We start from the raw sequence: 22525 nt of genomic DNA, 5'->3' as shown, positions 1-22525 counted from the left end.
ATCATAGCTAATAACAAGGTAGAGGACCATTAAGGTGCCTCATTTTGGCTTCAAATGAAAAAATTTTTTTAACATATTACAGAACATATACTGTAGTTCTGATGCTAAATTCTTATTGAATTCTTACTGAATGAATAACATTTAAATCCATGGTAAAATACAATTAAAAAAATTATATTATAGTTAGACTAATGAACTATATTACTTGGCAGAATAATTGTTTATTTTGATTAATATTAGTAGTGTTACTTAACATTGCAATTTTAACAGTTGTATAAAATCAATAATCCACAAGAGGTAGTGTGTTACAGTGGTTTTACTCTGCTTCTTCCTGTGGTAAAATGACTGTAGGGGAGCGCGGGGCATAACCTAACGCGGGGTTAAATGTAACACGGACCTTTTACGTTGTTACTCAGGGTCACACAGGTTGTCTTTACACTATTTTTCTCTCGCTGCCAGAAGACGCTCTCCCGCGAATTTGCGGGAAGTTTTGATAATATTTCGTGAAGATACTGGACAAAGAGTGTTTTGACACCATGCAAGTACATTTTTTCATCATAGGTTTTTTTTCGGTTTCTGAGTTGGATGTGTCCGTTTCCAAATCTAACTTTATATTGCCTTAATAACTGTCTTGTTTGCTAAAACATAGCACCGTTTTGAAACATGTCAGCAATTTCGAGCAACTGTTAGCTATAGGCTTAAAATATGTAATACACAGTGGGGTTAGTTGTAACACAGTGTTACAACTAAGCCGCCAAGTGTACAATGATAATCAAATGAAAACAGGGAGCCACACAACTTTTCAGGTTTGAGTATTTATTTATACATTTAACTTTGTTGGATTTTCACAAACAATGTTGGAATTTAAAATGTTTAAAATTTAGTTTACTATGTTTTGATCACTTGTTTTATTTATTAAAAATATGGCCTGTTTTTAATGCAATAAACCCTTTAAATTTAGATTTTAAGCTCATTTGTAATATTATTTCTGTTATTATTATTAATAATAATAATAATTGTACATGCAGCTGCCACACTCAAATCTAATTTAATTGCAATTACAATATTTTATGATTTTATTTATTATTATTTATTGCAAAACTGTGCAGCCCTTTTCTATGTCTCTATCCATGATATTGATCCATAATAGAAGGATGATTGGATGAGGGATGGGTGTATGGATATCTATCTATACAGATGCACAAACAACATCAAACTGTACAAATAAAATAGTACTGAATTATCAGTGTTACACACAAGTGTTACAACTAACCCCTCTGTCTGTTACAATTAACCCTGCAAGTTGTAACATTTGCACTTCTGTCACTTTCAGTGCAACTGTATGAAAATGGTGGGTCCTAGAAAAAAAACTTTAAGTGTTCACTTGTAGCAGAGATGTGTATGTTGCTTGTGTAAAAAAGATATTAATCTAACCTAATTATTTTTTAATTAATTGAGCCAAAATCAAAAAGCTTTAGGTTGTGCCCCGCTCTCCCTTAATTATATGATTAGGTAACTTCTGTTTAGTCACTTGCCAGATGTGATGCAGGGGAACTTTGTCATTAATGTTAGCTTTTGATGAAAGCATAATTTAATCCAAGATATGCTGAGGTGAAATAGATGAACGGTGCAATGTTAAATTTCTCCATTTTGTCAGTGACAAATTGTCTCTTGTCTACAGCTCACGTGGACATGATAGCTTTAAGCCACTGAAACTAGGTATAGTTTAGTCACAGGTTTACAGCAGATCACAGGGATCACTTTCAATTTAAGGGCTTCTGACTGTCTAAAGACTCAAGGCTCAAAGGAAGAAGCAGTTGGATTTCATAGGGCACATCTTACTTTAATATCTTCTGTTTTCCGCCTATTGTGTCTTTGTTCTTTTTTCAAGGTGCAGTACATCCCATATAGCTCGTCTAACCCTTTGCTCTGGCTCCTCTAGAATCCCCTCTGGCAAACAAACCTGAAGAAAGCTAAAACATGCATGTGCTTCCCTGAGGAGGAGCACTGCCATTTTAAAAGTGACAGAGTTGATGAAGAAGTAGGATGACAAGAAATCTTGAACCATCAAAGACCGTTCTGTGGTGTAAAAGTGAGGTGTTATACTTAGTTCTTAGCTCTATAAAACATATGCCGTTCTGGAAACAAAAACAACACGCACAACACAAAACGTCAAATCAGACTTCACAACCCAAATTACATTTTTCCACTCTAGATGTAAAGAGCAAGTGTGACGTCTGTTCAGCAGGCCCAGTCTCACAAGGGAAATGTTGATGTGGCGATGCTTAACCATGCATCATCCAAACGTCATGCTGGTAAACATGTTTTAAAGGAGGAAAGGGCAACTTCGAACCTGGAGGGCCACTGACCTGCAGAGTTTAGCTCCAACCCTTATAACCCTTACAACCCTATAACTCACCTGCCTGTAGCTTTCTAGTAATCCTGAAGACATTGATTAGCCTGTTCAGATGTATTTGATTAGGGTTAGAGATAAACTCTACAGGACAGAGGCCCTCCACAAAGCCACAATGTTAAAAAAAAAAGCATACTAACACTGTTGTAAGCCTGCTAACATTGTGGTATGCAGGGAGAGAGACCAGAGGCCGTTTTTTTTAATGGATGTCAATGGAGGGAAGCTTCACTACGCTGAATAAACTGTTTTTGTGGGAAAATTGCTTATCATTGAATGAATCAACAACCCAACGGTTAATCTTCAACATACTTGCTCTTAAACCTTCATTTTGGATTGATCTATTTTTAGTTTACACAGAGAAAAATGCTGTTTTATAAGAGAAGCCAGAAACATTTGAGGGACAGTTAGGGGAGAGCGGGGCACAACCTAACGCATTTTGTTTTTGGCTCAATTAATTAAAAAATAATTAGGTTAGATTAATATTTTTTTACACAAGCAGCATACACATCTCTGCTGCAAATGAACACTTAAAGTTTTTTTCTAGGACCTACCATTTCCGTACAGTTGCACTGAAAGTGACAGATGTGCAAATGTTACAACTTACCCCATATGCGGGGTTAATTGTAACAGACAGAGGGGTTAGTTGTAACACTTGTGTGTAACACACATAATTCAGTACTATTTTATTTGTATAGTTTGATATGTTTGTGCATCTGTATAGACGGATATCCACACATCCATCCCTCATCTAATCATCCTTCTATTGTGGATCAATATCATGGATATACACTCTAAAAAATGCTGGGTTGTTTTAACCCAACTTTGGGTCAAATATGGACTAACCCAGCCGTTGGGTTAAATTTTTACATTACATTTTTAACCCAACATTTCGGGTTTGTCCATATTTGACCCAAAATTGGGTTAAAACAACCCAGCATTTTTTAGAGTGTAGAGACATAGAAAAGGGCTGCACAGTTTTGCAATAAATAATAATAAATAAAATTATAAATATTGTAATTGCAATTAAATTAGATGTGTGTGTGGCAGCTGCATGTACAGTAATAAAAACAGTAATAATAATACAAATGAGCTTAAAATAAAAATTTAAAGGGTTTATTGCATTAAAACATGTCATATTTTTAATAAATAAACAAGTTATCATTCATAGTACACTAAATTTTAAACATTTTAAATTCCAACATTGTTTGTGAAAGTCCAACAAAGTTAAATGTACCTGAAGTTGTGTGGCTCCGTTTTCATTTGATTATCATTGTACAATTGGCGGCTTAGTTGAAACACTGTGTTACAACAAACCCCGCTGTGTATTATATATTTTAACCCTAGCTAACAGTCGTTATAGGAATTGCTGACATGTTTCAAAACGGTGCTATGTTTGAGCCAACAAGACAGTGATTGAGGCAATATAAAGTTAAATTTGGAAACGTATACGCCCAACTCAAAAAACGAAAAAAATATATAATGAAAAAAATTACTTTCATGGTGTCAAAACACTCTTTGTCCAGTATCTTCACGAAATATTTTCAAAACTTTCCGCTAATTCGCGGGAGACGTAAACGGTCCGTGTTACATTTAACCCCGCGTTAGGTTGTGCCCCCCTATGATTTAGTTTACAGCACTTCTCATTCATTTCAGACAGTGATTGAGTTCCGCACAACTCTGAATGAAATTCAATGACATTAAATCTGTAATGTGACAGGCTATCAAAGCACACGTGATCCAAGTTAGCTGTTACGTTTTCTCAAATGGTAGAGGCACGGATCCTCGTATCTCCCAATGACAAGACCATCTCTGCCCTCCAGGGGCCTCATGTATAAAACTTCACGTAGATTTAATCCTAAAAGTGTGTGTACACGGAAAAGCTAGATTTTGCAAAAGTTTTCAGATTTATAAAACCATCTGCACAAAATTCCCTTGATAAAACCCAGTCAGTGGAAGTGTGCATACATGCGTCTCCACCCCGTCTCCTCCCCGAAATAACCTGGAGCTTAAAACACCGCATTTACAATGCATAATTTCAAGTTTAAAAGAACATATGAGATACGGATAACATGGTGTCACATTACATTACTAAAAATCATTCAACCTTGCCTTGTTTTAGAATAAATTAAATAAATAAAATACATTTCAGCGAATGTTTTCAGAGAAGAGTTATTCTCAATCTTTTCCACTGCGCAAATAGTATTTTTAATTGCTTTAAACAATATTTTAAAATTTGCCTATAAGGTAAACATACTTTAAGATGTTTATATATTTTTAATGGAAACTTTTTGCAGTGTAAATAATTGTCTGACTCAACAGGAGTCACTGACAAACCATTTTAAAAATAAAATGCTATTATTAAAAAATGCTATTATTATAAAAATAAAAAGTTTCCTTCAAATACAATGGTATTTTTCATAATATTGGGAAGAGACAGTAGCTTATCATTAGGCTACTGTCTGTTCATGACACCAACAGCAAACCTGCGTGCAACAGAGGTTGTACAGTACTGTGTACTGTACAGTACACCTCGGACCTATACAAACCGGCCAATGGACCATTAGATCACCGAGTGAGTGTCTGTCATTATGCCATTATGTTGCAAGCCATCTGCTTAGATAAAGTGTGCATCATTGATCATTATTCGTGAGAAAATATCTTATAAAACACGAGTTCTGCTATGTAGAACACAGTTTAAAGCAGAAGAGTGTCTATGCGGTATACAGGCTACAGATATTTACGATACCTAAATCTTTTATAAATCCTGATATATGAATGTAAAATTGAGTACGCACATTGCTATGCCTTTTTTTGTGCGTACACAACATTTATACATCAGGCCCAAGGACCAAAGTTGCCTATATTACTTTTTTAAAGATTCTATCCATCTTATTTTGAAATACAGAAATAAGTGTCTGTGAATGTGAAACATTTCCATTCTATTCCATTAGTCGCTAACTGGAAGAATAACAAAGGGCATATGGGTAAATGATAAAGGTAAAGGTAAATGAAAATTTTTTGTGCTAGAAACCAGTCTGTTATAATTACAACAATGAATTAAAATAACATAGTAAGAAATACCAGTTTGCGATATCAAGCAACAAAGCGAGCTGTTTTGTACAGCTAAAAATAACTGCAAGCGGATGACACCGGAAGCCAGAGACATTTAATTTACAAATGCGTTAAAAATAAGGCCGATAAAGCAACGTTATCACGTTTAGATGACAACATGTTTGAAGGACGCATAATACAGGTATTTGGAATGCATAGAAGGAATATGTCAAAATATTTTCCATTACATTCACACATTTAGTATTCAAAAGGACAAAATACAGCATGTAGATATGTGGAATAAGTATGTGACACCACACAACTACTGTATGATACTTTAAAGGTGCAGTAAGCGATTTTTGAAAAAGAGAGTGGATCGGACCAAGCACCACAACACACTTGCTAACTGGAGTTAGCAAGAAGGAGAATTGAAGAAAGACTGTTGAAATGGTGATGGCTGAGAGACATTACAACAGAGAAAAGCTAGACACATCCAAAGACAGCTGAGCGTTTATGTTGCAAAAATGCAATCCGAGGGTGATAGAGACTTCACAAAATTCAGAGTCTGATTGGAGCAAGCCTGTCTACCCTGAAACCAGCAACACTCTCAGGCAACTGAAAGAAAGAGACCTATACCAAGTCTATATCATAATTGGCAGATTAAAGCACTATATTTTGTTTAGTAACTAAAAACACTATGGAAATAGTATGGAACTTTGTGAATGACAGGCATTCCAGTTCTGCTGTGCTTTCTGCAGGTGCAGATTCTGTGTGGGCTTACTGATACCTCTCTCTCTCTCTCTCTCTCTCTCTCTCTGTAATAATTAGCGTACAGCAGGCAGTGCTCTCTGTCTCTCTCCTCTGTTCCTTTAATGTGCCTCTTTTTTCTTGTCAAGTAATCATTGAAGAACCCGTGCGTCTGACACCGTCTCCAAGGCAACAGCGCTTCAGATGGGAAAGCAGGCGATGTGTGTGTACGTGACACACACACACATAGTGATACTTTGACAGAGCACAAGGCCGAGTGTGCACAAGATGATCTGGCAGAGTTTGCTCTTTTATGGGTTGTGTGTTTGTTTCACAGAGACCTCTATAAGCAAACACGTTAACTGCGGCTGATGACACTGATATCTAAATATGACCAAAAATAACACACATACACACACACACACAGCTTCGCCATTATAAGGATGTTACATAGGGGCGATGCTTTTATACTGAGACCCTATTTTATACTGAATCCCCTTACCCCATTGCTAAAAAAAAATTATGTTTATTTAACCATTTCAATTACGGGGACAGCTTGATGTCCTCATGATGTAGGGGTAGAAACCTGAATACACACTGCATTATGAGGACAGTCTTCAGAATTAAGTACACACACACACACACCTATTCATGTTTTATGGGGACATTCATTCAATTATTTTTATACCCTACAAACTGTGTATTATCTTAAAACCTACACAATCACAAAAAAACATATATATTTATATATTTATAATTCATAAGCTGTTTTCCTCATGGGACCAAAAATGTCCCCACAAGGTCAAAGATTTCTGATATTGCCATCCTTCTGGTAGTGTGTATAAGGAATTAACCACACTCATGATATATAATGAACCAAAACCACACACACGCGCACACACACATTTCCATAATGATTTTTATACTGTACAAACTGTATTTAATTCACAAAACCTAACAATCACAGAACTCCCCAGAGACAAGGGTTTTAAATATTTTCTTTCTTTGTCTCCCAAACATAGGGTATACCAATACCACACACACATACACACACAAGCACACACACACACACACACACACAAGCACACATACATCAACAATTTAGCACAGCAATGCAGAAAGAAAAAACAACAGACAGAGTGTGTCATGTTCCATTTGTTGGATTGAGCAGTCATATCTGTCTTTGCTTAATAGTCATGAGCTCACTTATAGTCCAGCCCCCACATTCAGCCTCATCAATTATTCATGTTAAGTAAGTGTCAGCTTAGCAGACCCTCTGTCAGAGGACACAAGTGATGTCAGGAATTAACTTGGGCAAATATCAAGCAAATATCAAATAATTCCTATAAATCTTATAATATCAAGCACAACCTCAAATCAGTAAGATTATTTGAATCAGTTTAAAATCATTCAATTAAGCCCATATAATTAAATGGTTCATTTGTGCTGTTAAACAGAAAAGCCACAAAAAAGCCGGATCAAAGAAACCTCCTCCCACACACACACAGTCACTATAGAATCACTGAAGATGTGGTGCTGATTCGGTCACTTTAGAAAGTAACTTGAGGAGAACACACACATATGATTTTGAAATAAACTGACCTGGTAGGTAGTAGAGAGGTGCTTTTAGTCCAAACATGGTCTCTGTTACAGTGTCATGTTGCTGGGCGCTGAAGTCAGGAGGTGTGGCACGTACCGACCTGTCCAGCGGTGAGAACTGCCCCCACGCACCCAAAGCTTTGAGGTTAACAGACCTCACAAGTCAACCTGTCATCTCTGAATCGTCCCAATTCACAGGCTGAAGTGTGTGAGTGTGTGTGTGTGTGTGTGTGTGTGTGTGCAGGGTCAGATTGGGGGGGTCACCAACAAGCTAGACCCAGCAAAAGAAAAAAAAAAAGCCCAGTACTGTGATTGTGTTTTATTGTTTCATGCTGAAAAGCTATAGAAGTAATCCTTCAAGAGGCTTGTCCCGCGATGGCGAATCTCTTCCTCCATCCCAGGATGAGGATATGTGGAGAGAGCTGTCTTCCTTTCTCAGTCTCTCTCTCCTCTTGCACTCATTCAGCGTCTTCTAGCAGCATGAGGAGGAGGAGGAGTAGAAACCCCTCAGGATATAGCATGGATAACAGGGGAGGGGGAGAGAGAGAGAGAGGGGGGGGGGGGGGTGTGCCCGATGATGGTTCCTCCCATGAGCATCATTATCAGTACAGTGGGATAGCATTGGAACGGCATGTGATTGGTCGGAGGACAGGGCGGTGACACATGGGCATTATTCAGCATTGAGGGCATCTGTTCATTCCCCTGCTCCTCGATCTGCCCTTAAACGGTGTCATCTTAACCTGCAGAACATCTGAGCCACACACACTCAGACTGACAGTGAAAACGCCAGCTGGCGCACACACACACACACAGCACTTCCAGGGTTGTGTGACGTTACAGAGGGATGAGCGCAAGACGACGTGAACACAACAGATTTTCTTTTGGTTTTCTCCCTTTTTTTCTTAATTTCAGTGTCAAAGTACTTTACAGGCATGATTGCTTTGCATATACAATAAAATTACACCAAAAGAAAAGAGAAATTAAGTAAAAGATAAAAGATACGGTGTACAATATGCAAATGAAATACTAAAATATAGAATGTAAAACAATTGCCATCCCCCATCACCCCCCCCCCCCACCCGTCACACACACTCATGCAGAACAAAACCAGCAGGAGAGAGGTACAGAAAAGACGAAGAAACAGACTCAGATAGAAGAGAGGAGAGTGAACAGAGAGGAGGGGAAAGACAACTTGTGCCCTGAGGGCTGTCTCACTCTCACTATATACCTCCACACACAGATAAATGCCTGTCTGTCTGTCTTTACCTCCCCCTTCCTACATAAACACTCCAGAGAGGGAGACAGCACACAGAGAAACACTAATCAGAGAAAGAGACAGATGGAGAGAGTAACAGATGCAGGAGAGATGGCCAGTCCTACAGTGTGAACCTGCACTCACACAGGAGAGAGACACACACTTGACAAATGTATTAATAAATGAATGAATTGATTTGATAATGACAATGACCTAACCCTGATCCAAACGTTGAAAGAAAATGTTTATGATGCTTTGTAAAATTAGCCATCCAGGACAAATTAAGGGGCAAATACAGTACAGTCTGTTTCATTTTTTTTCTCTCGTAGAAAAGCTGCCGTTTTCTTCATGTAAAATGATGGGAGACAGCATGTGTGTAACGATTCAGATGGTGACTGAAAGTCTTTAAAAAGACACTGCTTAGAGCACACACCACAAATCCTGTTCCATTCAGGTTTGACATCCATATAAAAACCATAATTCCTCAATCTGTCTGGGATCACCTGCCTGAAACCACTGGAATCCTTCAGGTTGTTGAGTGTGTGAGAAGCTACAGAAGAATGGGCAGTGTTGTAGTATTTGAGACTCGGACTCGTCTCGGACTCGGTCTCGAGACCATATTTTAATGGTCTTGGTCTTGTCATGGACTCGTGTCCATTTGGACTCGGAATTGACTCGTACTCGAACATTTTTTTTTTTAGGACTCGGAATTATTCCCGAGTCCACTCGAGTTCAATTAAAAATATTTTTCATGATTATTAATGTATGTTAATAAAATATTTCTTTAAATTGATTGACAAGCCCAGTGATTGGTGATTTTCTAGTGTGCAACTGCGCATGACAAATTGTAATAAAATTACTTTTAACACCACCTACTATGTGGCCTTTTTACCCTAAACTGATCATATTTTTTAAACTCTAAGTAAATTCAGTAAAAAAAAAAAAAAAAAAGGATTTCTCTAAGTAAATAAAAGTAAATTAGGTAATCAACCCTCACTGGTCTCGGTCTCGACTCGGACTCGACCGTCTCTGGTCTCGGACTCGACTCGGACTCGACTCTCTCTGGTCTCAGTGTCGACTCGGACTCGAGTGAGGTGGTCTCGACTACAACACTGAGAATGGGTCACCAATACAGGCTCAGCAAAAGGGCATATAGCCCCCTCTTCAGCACCCTTCTGAATGTAAAACTGACACACGGTACACTCTATGTTCTCATTAACTTTACAGACAAGATCAATCAACGGCCACAAGAACACAAGTCCACATCAAGTGTTCCATTTGGGAAACCAAACGTGGTGACCAAAACAACCACAAGCAAGTAACTGAAGCTAAGGGTAATTATTAGGACAAATACCTGCACTTCAGCTGCCTCGTAAAATCCGGGCTGTCTACTCACCCTTGTGAATGCACAAAGGAATGCACAAGGACGCCTGACCGCGGAAATATATAGATCAACAAATGTGACACAAAAACATGTGGTTTAGAGATCTATCTATGCTCAGACATAATAAACTCAAGTTGACCTTTAACCGCTGCCCCATCCTCTCTCTTTCATCTCTGCGGTTGTGCTTGGGGCCGTCTGCAGGAGCTCTATCTCCATATGCTAATTGTGGTCAAGCTCAGAGAATTAATTTGCAAATGTGTCATTACCCATCAGAGGCAGCAGAGGGAGGGTGAAAATTATGAAACTGGTGCACTGGGCATAAATCTCTGCCCTGGTCATGCCACCATGCTCTTCCTCAGAGCTGAAAAGCAGGAAGGGACACAAATCACTCTCAAAAAGAAAGAGACGTAAGAGAGCTAGCATGCAAAATGGTGGACATTTAAAACATTGCAATTGATTTTCTTCCCCTTTACAGGTTAAGCCATTAAAGGGGTGGTTTACTGCTTTTTTTATTTGCATGATTGTGTTTATGGGGTGCAATATAACATGTATTCGTGGTTTTTCTTTTTTTTTTAAGTCTTATTTTTCATAAATTTCACCTTTATTGTAAGCCACATTCTCCTCTGTCATTTGAAAGAGCAGTTGACTTCCTGAGTCTATGAAACCACTCCATCAGAAACAGGCAGTGGGCTCAGATTGGTTAGTTTGGGCTGGTGTGTTGTGATTGGCTAAACTGTAGTGCATGTTGTCCGGATACTTAAAGTTGTATGTATGTTCCTGTCAAATGTACATAATGGTGTCGATACTGCAGTATCAGTCTCTGTATGAGCCAGAATCAGACCCAGAAAGCGGCGATGAAGAAAGTCAAGCAGAACCTCCCTAAAGACGGCTCTTACAAAACGTTTCTGAATGGTAATTTGCCTATTTTTTTTTTTAACTTTATACACATTTGTTTTACACAATAGCATCGAACTGACTGGCTACTATATACACAAACAGTGTTGACATTGGTTTACGTTCTTGATCAAATCGAAACGCCATAACGTCAAAGTATATATACATGAAAAATACATTTACAAAATTAGTACATATACAAATTCAGGTCCAATATGTTTGTACACGTTTGTCGTAGACACGAAATAGCATACCTAAGTGGCTATAAAGACAGTGCTGGCATTTGATGAAACTAAAACATTAGGTCAGAAATTATATAAATTTAAAATGATTAAGTCTTGGCCTACTTACAGGTTGTGGCCCAACAACTGCTGCCTCTGGTTTCAAAGTTTTAACCGTTTCTTGTTGAATCCGGCATTGGATTCGTGGAGATTCTGGAAGCCGTCTTTTGTAAAATGCGCAGTACAGAGAGCTAAATTATGATTGTAATTTTCAGGAACATAATCAAACATAAATTGTATCCATTGTTGACGAACTATAACGTCGTGGGAAGCCCAAACACAGAAGACCTGACAGTTCACAGAAGAACTTTTTTATATTACTTTTTTATATCTCTGCTTACACGTAACTTTCAGCGCTGCACCTTTGCACCATTTTTCATGCACCAACAGCAATATTACACACTATTTAAAATGAAAAAAGTGAAATTGCAATCAAATTAGAGATTGGGAGATGGATTCATAGCTTGTTATATACATTTTGTAATTTTCGAACAAAAATGTACATATTGTACCTTTAATATCACTTATATCTACTTATTTGTGTAATTATACTAGTAGTTAAAACTTTGGAAGCACCTATTCAGCAATAACTATGCTGGGTAATAACTAGATGCTAACCCTGTACCTACCCCTAACCATATAACCTCAACCCATGTAGTTACCTTATATTACCCAGTACTTTCTTGGTAAGTACACTGTAAGTACACATAAGTGCATACACTGTAAATTAAAGAGCAACCAAAAACTTCTCAATATCTACAAAGGCTTAGATATCAGGGGTGTAACAACGATACACGTATTCGTATTGAACCGTTCGGTACGAGGCTTTTCGGTACCCATTTTTGAACCGAACTGTTCGTTGGACCATTTTTCCTGCCGACCTAAATTTCGTTATTTCAAATATAGGCGTGTCGTGTGTGGCAAGTGCGCTCATGATGTAAGAGACGCTGGCGTGACCACAACATTGCCCAACATCAAATGGCAAATGTAATGTAAGCGGACTGAAACTGAGCTACTCGTTATTGTGTGGTTGACGGACCGTTCAACATTCGCAACATTCACCATGGATTTACTGTAGTAACACTTCTAACTGTAACCATGGAAGTTTGTCAGGAGGCTATAATGCTTTCAAGTAACATCACGTTGGTTTTATTTTGACATTATGAATGACATAATGAAATATTGCTGCCCTCAAATGTTAATCTGAACTAAAATAAACCTTTGTTTATAACTACTACTACAATATTACATTTCATTTTGTCCAAGCTGTTTTGTTTTATATGCTCCTAAGAAAAGTCAAGTATAGCTCCATCATTGCTCAAAGTTAAAAAAAATATCATACTTTATGATGCCATTTCTTTCTTTTTGCTGTATCGGAAACGTACCAAACCGTATCGAACCGAACTGTGACACAAGTGTATCGTATCGAACCGAACCGTGAATTTTGTGAACCGTTACACCCCTATCAGATATACATACACTTCTTTAGTTCTATCACCCAGCTTTAATCTATTTTATGCAAACCTATAACATATTTAACCCAACATTAACACATATGTGTTATATGTATCTGAACCTGTTGATTGCGGTCATTTCCACTGATCTGTAATAAAACAAACAGCAATTGTGACTCATTAATGTTGAGGAATGTTCACACACAAAGAGAGCCCGGAATGTGCCCACGTCTGACCTCAGGGCAAGCAGATGGTGCCGCAGTGCTCATCACAAGATTTTCTATTTTCTTTAAGGCCGTGGCTCTTAGAACTCTGGGGTGATTGCTGTACAGTAATTTATGGCTTCTGGTCCCTGGGGTTGACCCTGTTTGCCTCAGTCGAGTCTTCAGACAAAAGCTGAGGCGTCTGGGGAACTGCCTCTTTTCTGCCTCCAGTCTCCGGAGAGACTCCCCCTGTGCTCTGCATAGTAAAGGTGGGACTTCTACTTTAGGGAATACACTTTTGGTTACGAGTTATTGATGTAATCCCTGTGGGTGGAGTTGCTCTGATGTAGCTTTATGGACACATTCGGCGGACCCTATCCCTGAGGAGATGATAGGAGATTCCTCAGCATAGTGAATAAACCTTACTACAAATTATCTTTTTAGAACCAATTATTGTTTTTTAGAATCTAACCCCCAGCAGAATCATGTTTGCATTTCTAAAATGTTTCTTGCTTATGCCTAGTTCACACTACATGATTTTAAAATGTCGGGCTGAACTGTGCAGTTCACACTACATGACTTGCTCTCAGTGAAATCATGAGTGTTCAAGTTGTTTAGCTGTTCACACCACACAACACAACGTGATTGATCCACAACAGGAGGTAACTCACTACACGAGTTAACAACGCACTATAGAGATACAACCACGATCGGATGATAAGAGCATATCATTTGTGACTCAATGAGAGCTGTTTCAGTACTATAGTACGGTCTAAATCCTGAAAATAGTCAAACAAATAACGAGTTGACAACAACACGATTCTATCTGGTCTAGAAACCATGTTTTGTAACGAAAAACCACGCAATAAAACGAACCAGAAATGACGCGAAACTGCAGAGAAGAACACAACACGCGAATATGGACGTCAGACAGAAACTAGTGCTGCACACTGTTTGCTCGACGATCTGCTCTGAGAAAAAAAATGCAAAAAAGAAAAAGTAAGATTTACCTGGTGTCCTCAACCCATGCGTTGCTATGATTGGCTGTACTCATGACATCACTGAGATTGAGTCGCGCGACTTCTCGAGATATCTAGCATGCAAGATATTTTTCTGAGCTCGGTGACCTGTCTGCGAGGTGTCTGCGAGCTGTCTTTTATGCGTTGTTGGCTCTTTCACACTAACGGATTGGCGAGCGTTAATCGTCCGTTAATCGCCCGCGATTTGCACGCGATAACACCCTGACTTGTCGGCGACTCAACGATTTGCAAATCGGGCTTAAATCGGGCTTAAAATCACGTAGTGTGAACTAGGCTTTAAGGCAATACACATCCAGGTTAATAAGGTATAAAATATAACTAATAGATATCCCCATACTTCTCCAGTTTATTGATTACATCAAGACACATTTTTTTATATTACAAGTTTACTGAAATACTATGTTTAAAGATGCAAATGCTACATTATATCTAGTGAAATATGTATACATTTTAGAACAAAAGAAAACTGACCATTAGATAAAGCCAGGTTAAAAAAAATATTCTTGTTTCATTTCAAGAGTGGATCTCACCATAATGATTTAAATAAATAAATACAAAATAATGACAACAAATCACCATGTTTTAAGTGAAACACAACAACAACAAACAAACAGGCAAGTGATAGCTATATGAACAAACCCCTCTGTAAAAACATTCTGCAGAAATAATAGATAGAAATAAGTCTATAAAGTTTGCTGTATGTAAATGCTACTGAAGTGGAGTTTTATGACTCAGTGCATGTGAAAGAAATGAGAAAACAACCTCTAAAGATATGGAAAAGTGTGTTTTGGATGCTTTCTTTCCACCTGTCTGAAACAATACATTTATGAGAAGCCAAATCTCAAAACTGACCAGTGTATGAAAAACATGTTTTTGTCTTTAGTGTCTTAAAATTATTTCTGTTTACATCACCTCCTGGTATACTCACTTAGACACCATGCAAAAATAACAGGTTAACTTTCTTAGGCAAGCATGAGCTTGAGGAGTTGACCTTTACAGGCAAGTAGTAATGTGTCATATTTATGAGGCATGAATCATATTTAAGAGTTATGTTAATACTACTGAGATGTACATGCTGCACAATTGTCTGCAACACTGTCATTGTGTATTATGTTGGTTCTTATGTTTTTGTGTTCAAGTGTTCTTTTTTTTCATGACAAGTCTTTTTTTTTTTTTGGCCTTGTCCCGTCTATGTTTACTAAGAATCTCAGTCTCTGCTGTCCTCTGATCCATCCTGTCAGTTTTGATTTGTGTGTTCACCATCTCTACACACACTCCAGCATTGAGAGCTCCAGATCCAACTAACTCACAGGTCTCTTAGCAACTGTATCCATCCAGTCGAAGTGCCATAGATACATTTGGATGTGATCTGAGATCAGCACAGGTGGGTTTGTGTTATCTCTGTGACAGAGACACATCACTTGGATAACAGCAGCCAAGTGACATTTCCACACTGAACTTGTCTGCTGCTACCGTGTGTGTGTGTGTGTGTGTGTGTGTGTGTATACTGTATGTGTGTGTCTAAGAACACATCTGCCAAACAATTATAAGCGATAGTACAAGAAAATGTTTCCAAAAGATCATTTACAAAGGTACAAATAATCAATTAGTTTCTGCTCTTTGACCCTCATCTGACACCTGGCCTTGAGACACACTCCTTTAAACCAAAACTTCACAATAACACAATGATCAAATCAAATGAAGTGTTTCCTTTATGAAACCACAGTATGAAACCACCCGCTCTACACTCATGCAAACGCAAGCAAAGCAGATCCAAAGCTTATCAGCAGAGCATTTGCATGGCTGCTATTATTTGTCATATTTGTGATTGATATATAGAATAAAACTCTAAATATTGATCTTATTTATCTTATTATTCACACTAAAATCCTTATTCTACAGCATCATGTAACAATCAGGACTTTAGGTGCCAACAAAAACACAGTCTTTAAGTAAATATGAATAGCAGAGCTGACATGGATTATGGGTGGAAAAAAACAACACTTACCTACAGAGCAGATCACATGACATGACATGGTAGAGCAGGACACATATGGAAGAAAAAGAGAAGACAGGAAGTAGTTAGTAACCAGATAAATAAATATGTTTACAGAATTGAAACAATGTACAGAATTGAAAGCCCACCATTAAAAATTATGGTAACATTTATATACGTAGGTCTCATTCACAAGGTCACAAAGAACATATATATATTTAACAGCATTTATTAACCTTTGTTAAAGTTAAAAGTTAAAGTTAAAAGTTAATAAAAAAATAAATTGTTCACTGTTTGTTCACTCTACACCAGTTCATTTCACCAGCATTTTGAAATGAACATGAACTATAGATTAATCATGTAGAAGTACTTACTATTTATAATTTTTTTTAACGTTTACTAAAAGAATTAATTAATGATAAAAAACTAAACTCTAGCTTGTTTGTGGACAGAAGTCAGTCCATTTCATTGTTGGGAAGGTGTAAATGTAACTGTAAAAAGTTTTATTGTTGTCTTTGTCTTAAATATTCACTTTCCCCATATGGCCACGGAGGAGAATCGGAGGGTCACATTCAGCGGACAGACGCTAATTTTTTTCAAACAGATTTTTTTTTGTATTTAGCACTCTTAGCTGAATTGAAAATATTGTATAATATTTTAGGTCTGTCTCTTTTTTTTTTCTTCTCTGTGGCACCTCTCCAGACAAATACTTTCTATGGAGACCCTAAAGGGACAGGATGGCAAAAATAAAATAAAAAGAAACATAAATGAGAATGGAGGAAAAATAAAAGGTCAATGCTTTTGCTTTCTCTCACAAACGCTTTGTATCAAGGGGAAGCAAAACCAACCTAGAGTGAAAAAATCCACCCAGTAGTTCTTTTACAATCTCAATAAATCATATGCACTGTCTCAGAACGAGCTGTTCTAAGATTCAGTGCTTTGTGACGTAGAATTGAGCATAGAGCATTGAATTGGGCATAGACCCCGCCCTCGGTGATCTGTACACCATTCTCCATTGTTTCAATGACAGCCGGTAATGTCTCCTAGAATCATAAGTGTTCTGTTGTGGGATGGGATGCAATAATGACATACATAGTAGTTTTCACTTACTTCCGACATCAGAGCCACTGAAAACACAGTGGATGTATTGTATTTTGGAAGTTAAAGTGGCGCATTTCCTTCGTAAATAAGTTTATGTTTGAGCGAATAATTTTCTGACTGACTGTTTTGTGAACAAGGGTCAATTCAAAGCAGGTCTTGCTTCAAAGTTAATCCTCAAGTGTGGGTCGTCTACTGTTTGCGATCCAATGTCACCTCCAGTAAGTGTATTTTAGCAAATAGTCATTTCTGTCGATGTCAGCCAATTCAACAACAAATGCGTCTAAAATTGTTGTTGTTGTCGTCGTTGTCGTAGGATGTCTGTGTATGTAATTTAAACCTTGTTTGTATAGTGTGTAACCACACGTTTATAAATATATATATATATATATATATATATATATATATATATATATATATATATTTAAAGATATTGTATTAAAAACTGCATATATTTTCTTGTTCTTGTTATGTGGATAGCAGATAAACCCAAACGCAGACAGTATGCTAACACAGAAGGTTTATTATAACAGAAAACAGGAGAAAACAAAACCTACGAGGGGGTAAAACAGAGACAATACAAATGAGGGATAACTAAACTAGATAACACTAGACTAAAACTAGACTATTAACAAACAGCAAATACAAGACGTTCTTCTGAAACAAGGTACTCACAGGTAGACTCTAACAAAGTGTGACAAAGTTTTACAATGAACCGGCACAGGACAGCAACCACAAGGGGATTATAAAGGGAGACACTAATGACAAGGACAGGTGAAGCTGACTACACAATAATGACAAGACAAGGATAACAAGGGGGCGGGGAACGTAACGAGACAACACAAGCACATGGCCCAAACAGGCCATGCGCTTGTACTCAAAACATGATTCTGTCATGATCCTGCCTCACGACTAGAGAAAATCAAGGACAAGAGGGCAGAATCGTGACAGAACCCCCACCTTAAGGAGCGGCTTCCAGACGCTCCTCAAGGGGACATTAAACACGGGACATGACAGACTGTGACAAAGACACAAACCAACAATATGACAAAAACTAACAAAGGCAGACAAGAAAATACAACGACAGGGTTGGGATTGAACAATAAAAACAACAAACATGGCAGAAGAGGTGGAGGAATAACAAAGTTCACAGGGGGTGGTCCAGGGTGGATGGGAGTGCTGGGGGTCCATGGGATGAGGGTGGGGAACAAGGAATCCGGGCAGGCGTGGAGGTGGACACACGAGTAGGGAACTTAGGCGAAACCGTACATGGTTTAGTGGCGACAGGAGAAACAATTCGCGGACTAGTGGCGATAGGGACAAAAGGGGAAACAGTCTGGGGTACTGCATTAGTGGCAGCAGCAACAGACTCAGACACAGAGGAAACGGGTCTCCTGACGGGGGACATGGCAGGCGAAAGGGCAGGACTGGGTGCAGGGCTCTCAGTGGCAGATACGGGTGCTGTGCTCTCAGAGGCAGGACAGACAGGGACTTCAAGGATTTTGGCTAGACAAGACAAATAATCAGATAGGGTCTTGGCAGCAAGGAAGATGGGTATCTCCTGACGAGCAGAAACCGACTGCAGAATCTCTATGGCGGCTAGATCGGCCGCAACTCTTTCAGCAGGTTCTGAGACGGTGCTTACTGGAGCGGGCTCAGGGACGGCGCCTGCTGGAGCGGGCTGGAAAGCCTTCACAGACTCAGGGGGAGACAGAGACGGAGGACAAGAGGCTCCCTTCTTCCTCTTCTTCTTCCTGGGTCGCGGAGCAGAAGCCGTAGCCGGGCTTGTGACCGGTTGGGGAAGCACAGAAGGAGTAGTCTCAGTGAAAGAGGACTCCGAATTCGACTCCCACGACAGCCGTCTTTCTCTTTTTCCACGGAGATCAGCGGGTGCAGATGATGCCTCGGCAGTCGAGCTGGGATGACTCTGGCTTCCCATTGAAGCCACGGCGAGGACACGACCCTCTGGAATCACTGGCAGCGCGGAGGATGGAGGTTTCGTGGAAGCCTGCAGCTCCTACCAAGAAAAACGATCCCAGAGTCAGGCATAGTTCCTCATGATCCACTCACCCTGGGGTGGGAGAGGACCGCTGACCCTCTCTCCGTCAGTGGGAGCCGACAACCACCATTGTCTATGGATCTCAGACTGTCGCTTGAGCAAGGAAGGACATACCGTCTGCTGGGTTCTGTATTGGCCGGTTCATTCTGTTATGTGGATAGCAGATAAAACCAAACGCAGACAGTATGCTAACACACAAGTTTCAATATAACAGAAAACAGGAGAAAACAAAACCCACGAGGGGGTAAAACAGAGACAATACAAACGAGGGATAACTAAACTAGATAACACTAGACAAAAACTAGACTATTTAACAAACAGCAAATACAAGACGTTCTTCTGAAACAAGGTACTCACAGGTAGACACTTACAAAGTGTGACAAAGTTTTACAATGACTAGAGAAAATCAAGGACAAGAGGGCAGAATCATGACAGTTCAGTAGTCATCTTCTCACATTTGCCACAGAAGCACCTGTATGACAAGTAATGTAAACATGACGCAAGAGGTCCCTCGCATAAATGTAATTAGGTTGTACGTAGCAAACTTTACCACAGTATGTGTTTGTAGTTTCAAAAAAATGTGCCAACGTTAGTGTTTGTGTGTGCCTGTGTGTGTTGCACATCCATAATTACAATGGGGACGCGATTACAACTCTATAAGTACATAAATGTATCAAATAACTATACCGAGACGTACTGGTCCATTCTCATTTGTGTTTACTCTGCCGGAGTCTCTTCGTCATCTGGGTCTGATCAGGACTATTTATATATTCCTATTCAAACATGTACGGCTGAATGACATACAAAACAGCGGGTCTCTCACTCTCTCAGCCCTTCTGCTTACCGACTGCCATAAGTATGCAAGTTACGCACTCATCCAAAGGCAAGGCGCTCATTTACATTTAAGGTGGTACACACCAAAACAGCTCTTTTTATTAAAACAGGCCCCAAAAATGACATTTTCAAATGGTTATAATAAATTAACTGTGGTGTATTTTGTGCTGAAACTTCACAAATACATTTTGGGGACACCCGAGACCAATATTACATCTTGGTAAAAGGGGCATAATAGGTGCCCTTTAAGTTAGTATTGTGTGATATAAAGTCGGATGTCGGATTGCATGTTATAAAGTCAGAATTGCGAGAAAGATTCAGAAATTCAGAAATTTATATCTCACAATTCTTACTTTTTAACACGTAATTGTGAGTTTATATCTCACAAATCTGACTTTATGTCATGCAATTCTGAATTTGCATCTTACAATTCTGTGAAATAAATCAGAACTGTGATATGTAAACTCGCAATTTTGAAAAAAAAAATCGCAATTATCTTTAAAAATGTTTTATTCTGTGGCGGAAACAAGATTCCGTAGCTTCCTCTAGTCCTAGTCTATTCAATTGTTTTACGACTTTTTTTTTCATATACATGTGATGATGAAATAACATGAAAAAAAGAAAGTGTTACTGTATACTCAGTGTGTTACCTGTCACACTGCATGTAAATTTACAGGCATGTAAATATATTTACTTTAATTATTAAACCACTGTGTGCCTTACATAGAAACACACTTCAGTGGGTTTTAATATAGAATTGATATTCATCCATAACACACACACGCATACATCACACTGCCTGACAGATCTGCCCCAGGCTCCTACTCTTTCTCTTGCTCTCTCTCTCCTCTCACTGGCCGATCTGCACGCAGTGACAAAGCAATGAGACGGGTAAACACACCATGATCTATGTGGCTTTCAGGCGAGTAATGAGCTGTCAAACACACTCTGTTCTCTTGCAGTCAGATCTGCTCATCCACGTGTGTGTTTTACTCCAACACAGAAGAGAAGAACTTCTGTTGATCTCAAACGCACCGCAGTCACATAACCTTAGACCCTTGAAACTGTGTGATAAGACTAAGCTGATATGTCCAGACCCCAGAACATTCCAGCAATCTAGTCTCTTATTGTTTCCCAGTACACACACATTTGCAGGGTTAAAGGCTAGTGTGAGTGACAGCTTTAAAAAAAAAAAGCACATTCTAAATTCATCAAAATATTTTCTAAACTATAAACTCAATTGTTACAACTGTTTTCTTGAACATCATAACTCTATTGCTTGTCTGAAAAATGTAGTTACTAACCCAAAACATTTAATTCATGCTTCAAAAATATGATGTCAGTAATTGTGGCCAATATCGCTCAAATAAAGTGTTTTATATTTGTTGTATACATGTTGTATATATGTTTTATATTTGTTGTATACAAATTTCACGTGTTTTCTACTTTTTAGTTGACACTATTTGCACTACACTTGCAAGAATGTCAGATTTCAGCAGTAGGAAATTTATGGTCACATAGCAACATTACAAAGGGGACATAATAAGGACGTTCCCATATGGTTCTCTGTTGACCATATTAGAACGTTTTGTGACTAACTTAATGAGAACATTCTAATATGGGTCTAAGGCTACGTTCACACTGCAGGCTGAAACGACCTAATTCCGATTTTTTTGCCCCTATACGACCTGATCTGATTTTTTCATGACAGTCTGAACGACACGGATCCGATCTTTTCAAATGCGACCCAGGCCACTTGGGTATGTGGTCCAAATCCGATATGTATCCGATCTTTTGAAATGCGACTTCAATCTGAACGGCCAGGTCACATATATCCGACCCGCACGTCATTGCACGCACCTGTAGCCAGCCAATACACGCTAACTCCAACGCGTTTCTGCACTGTTATGGGCCGCTGCAGACGTCTCTTCCCCAGTGTTGTGCATGAACGCGTTCATATACTGTATTACTGCCTGATGAACATTACTGTGAACACGTTCATTCTGGTGTCTGCGAACGTGCGGTCTCTGTCAGTTTAACTTCGTACTGTAGGGTACCAAATTTCTTTAGAGCCTTCCAGGCGAAAACCTGGCTAAAACCCATGTAAACATGCCTTAAAATGTAAGCGAAAAAACACCCAATCTGGCAACACCAGCCACCAGTGTCGCACCGCGGCCACAGGTGACAAAGCAAGGAGCGCCATGGCGTGGACACGCA

General features: G+C 38.9%; 1 protein-coding gene across 2 annotated transcripts in view; it reads right to left on the bottom strand.

Moving 5' to 3' along the window:
- gse1b (Gse1 coiled-coil protein b) overlaps nt 1-22525 on the bottom strand; it is a 284583-nt gene that overhangs the window by 103404 nt on the left and 158654 nt on the right. Inside the window, exon 1 of one of the 2 annotated variants that reach the window (XM_089135398.1) lies at nt 7814-8267. The exons of the other annotated variant lie outside the window; for it this stretch is intronic. Coding sequence (XP_088991524.1) covers nt 7814-7850 — 37 coding nt within the window. The 5' untranslated portion in view covers nt 7851-8267. Of the gene's footprint in view, nt 1-7813; nt 8268-22525 lie in introns of those variants that run through there. 2 annotated transcript variants of the gene reach the window in all.

This window comes from Pimephales promelas, chromosome 10 (genome assembly GCF_988280905.1).
Source record: "Pimephales promelas chromosome 10, fPimPro1.hap1.1, whole genome shotgun sequence".
NCBI classification, from domain to species: Eukaryota; Metazoa; Chordata; class Actinopteri; order Cypriniformes; family Leuciscidae; genus Pimephales; species Pimephales promelas.
The sequence above is the reverse complement of the archived record's forward strand: the minus strand, read 5'-3'. Positions and strand labels throughout refer to the sequence as shown.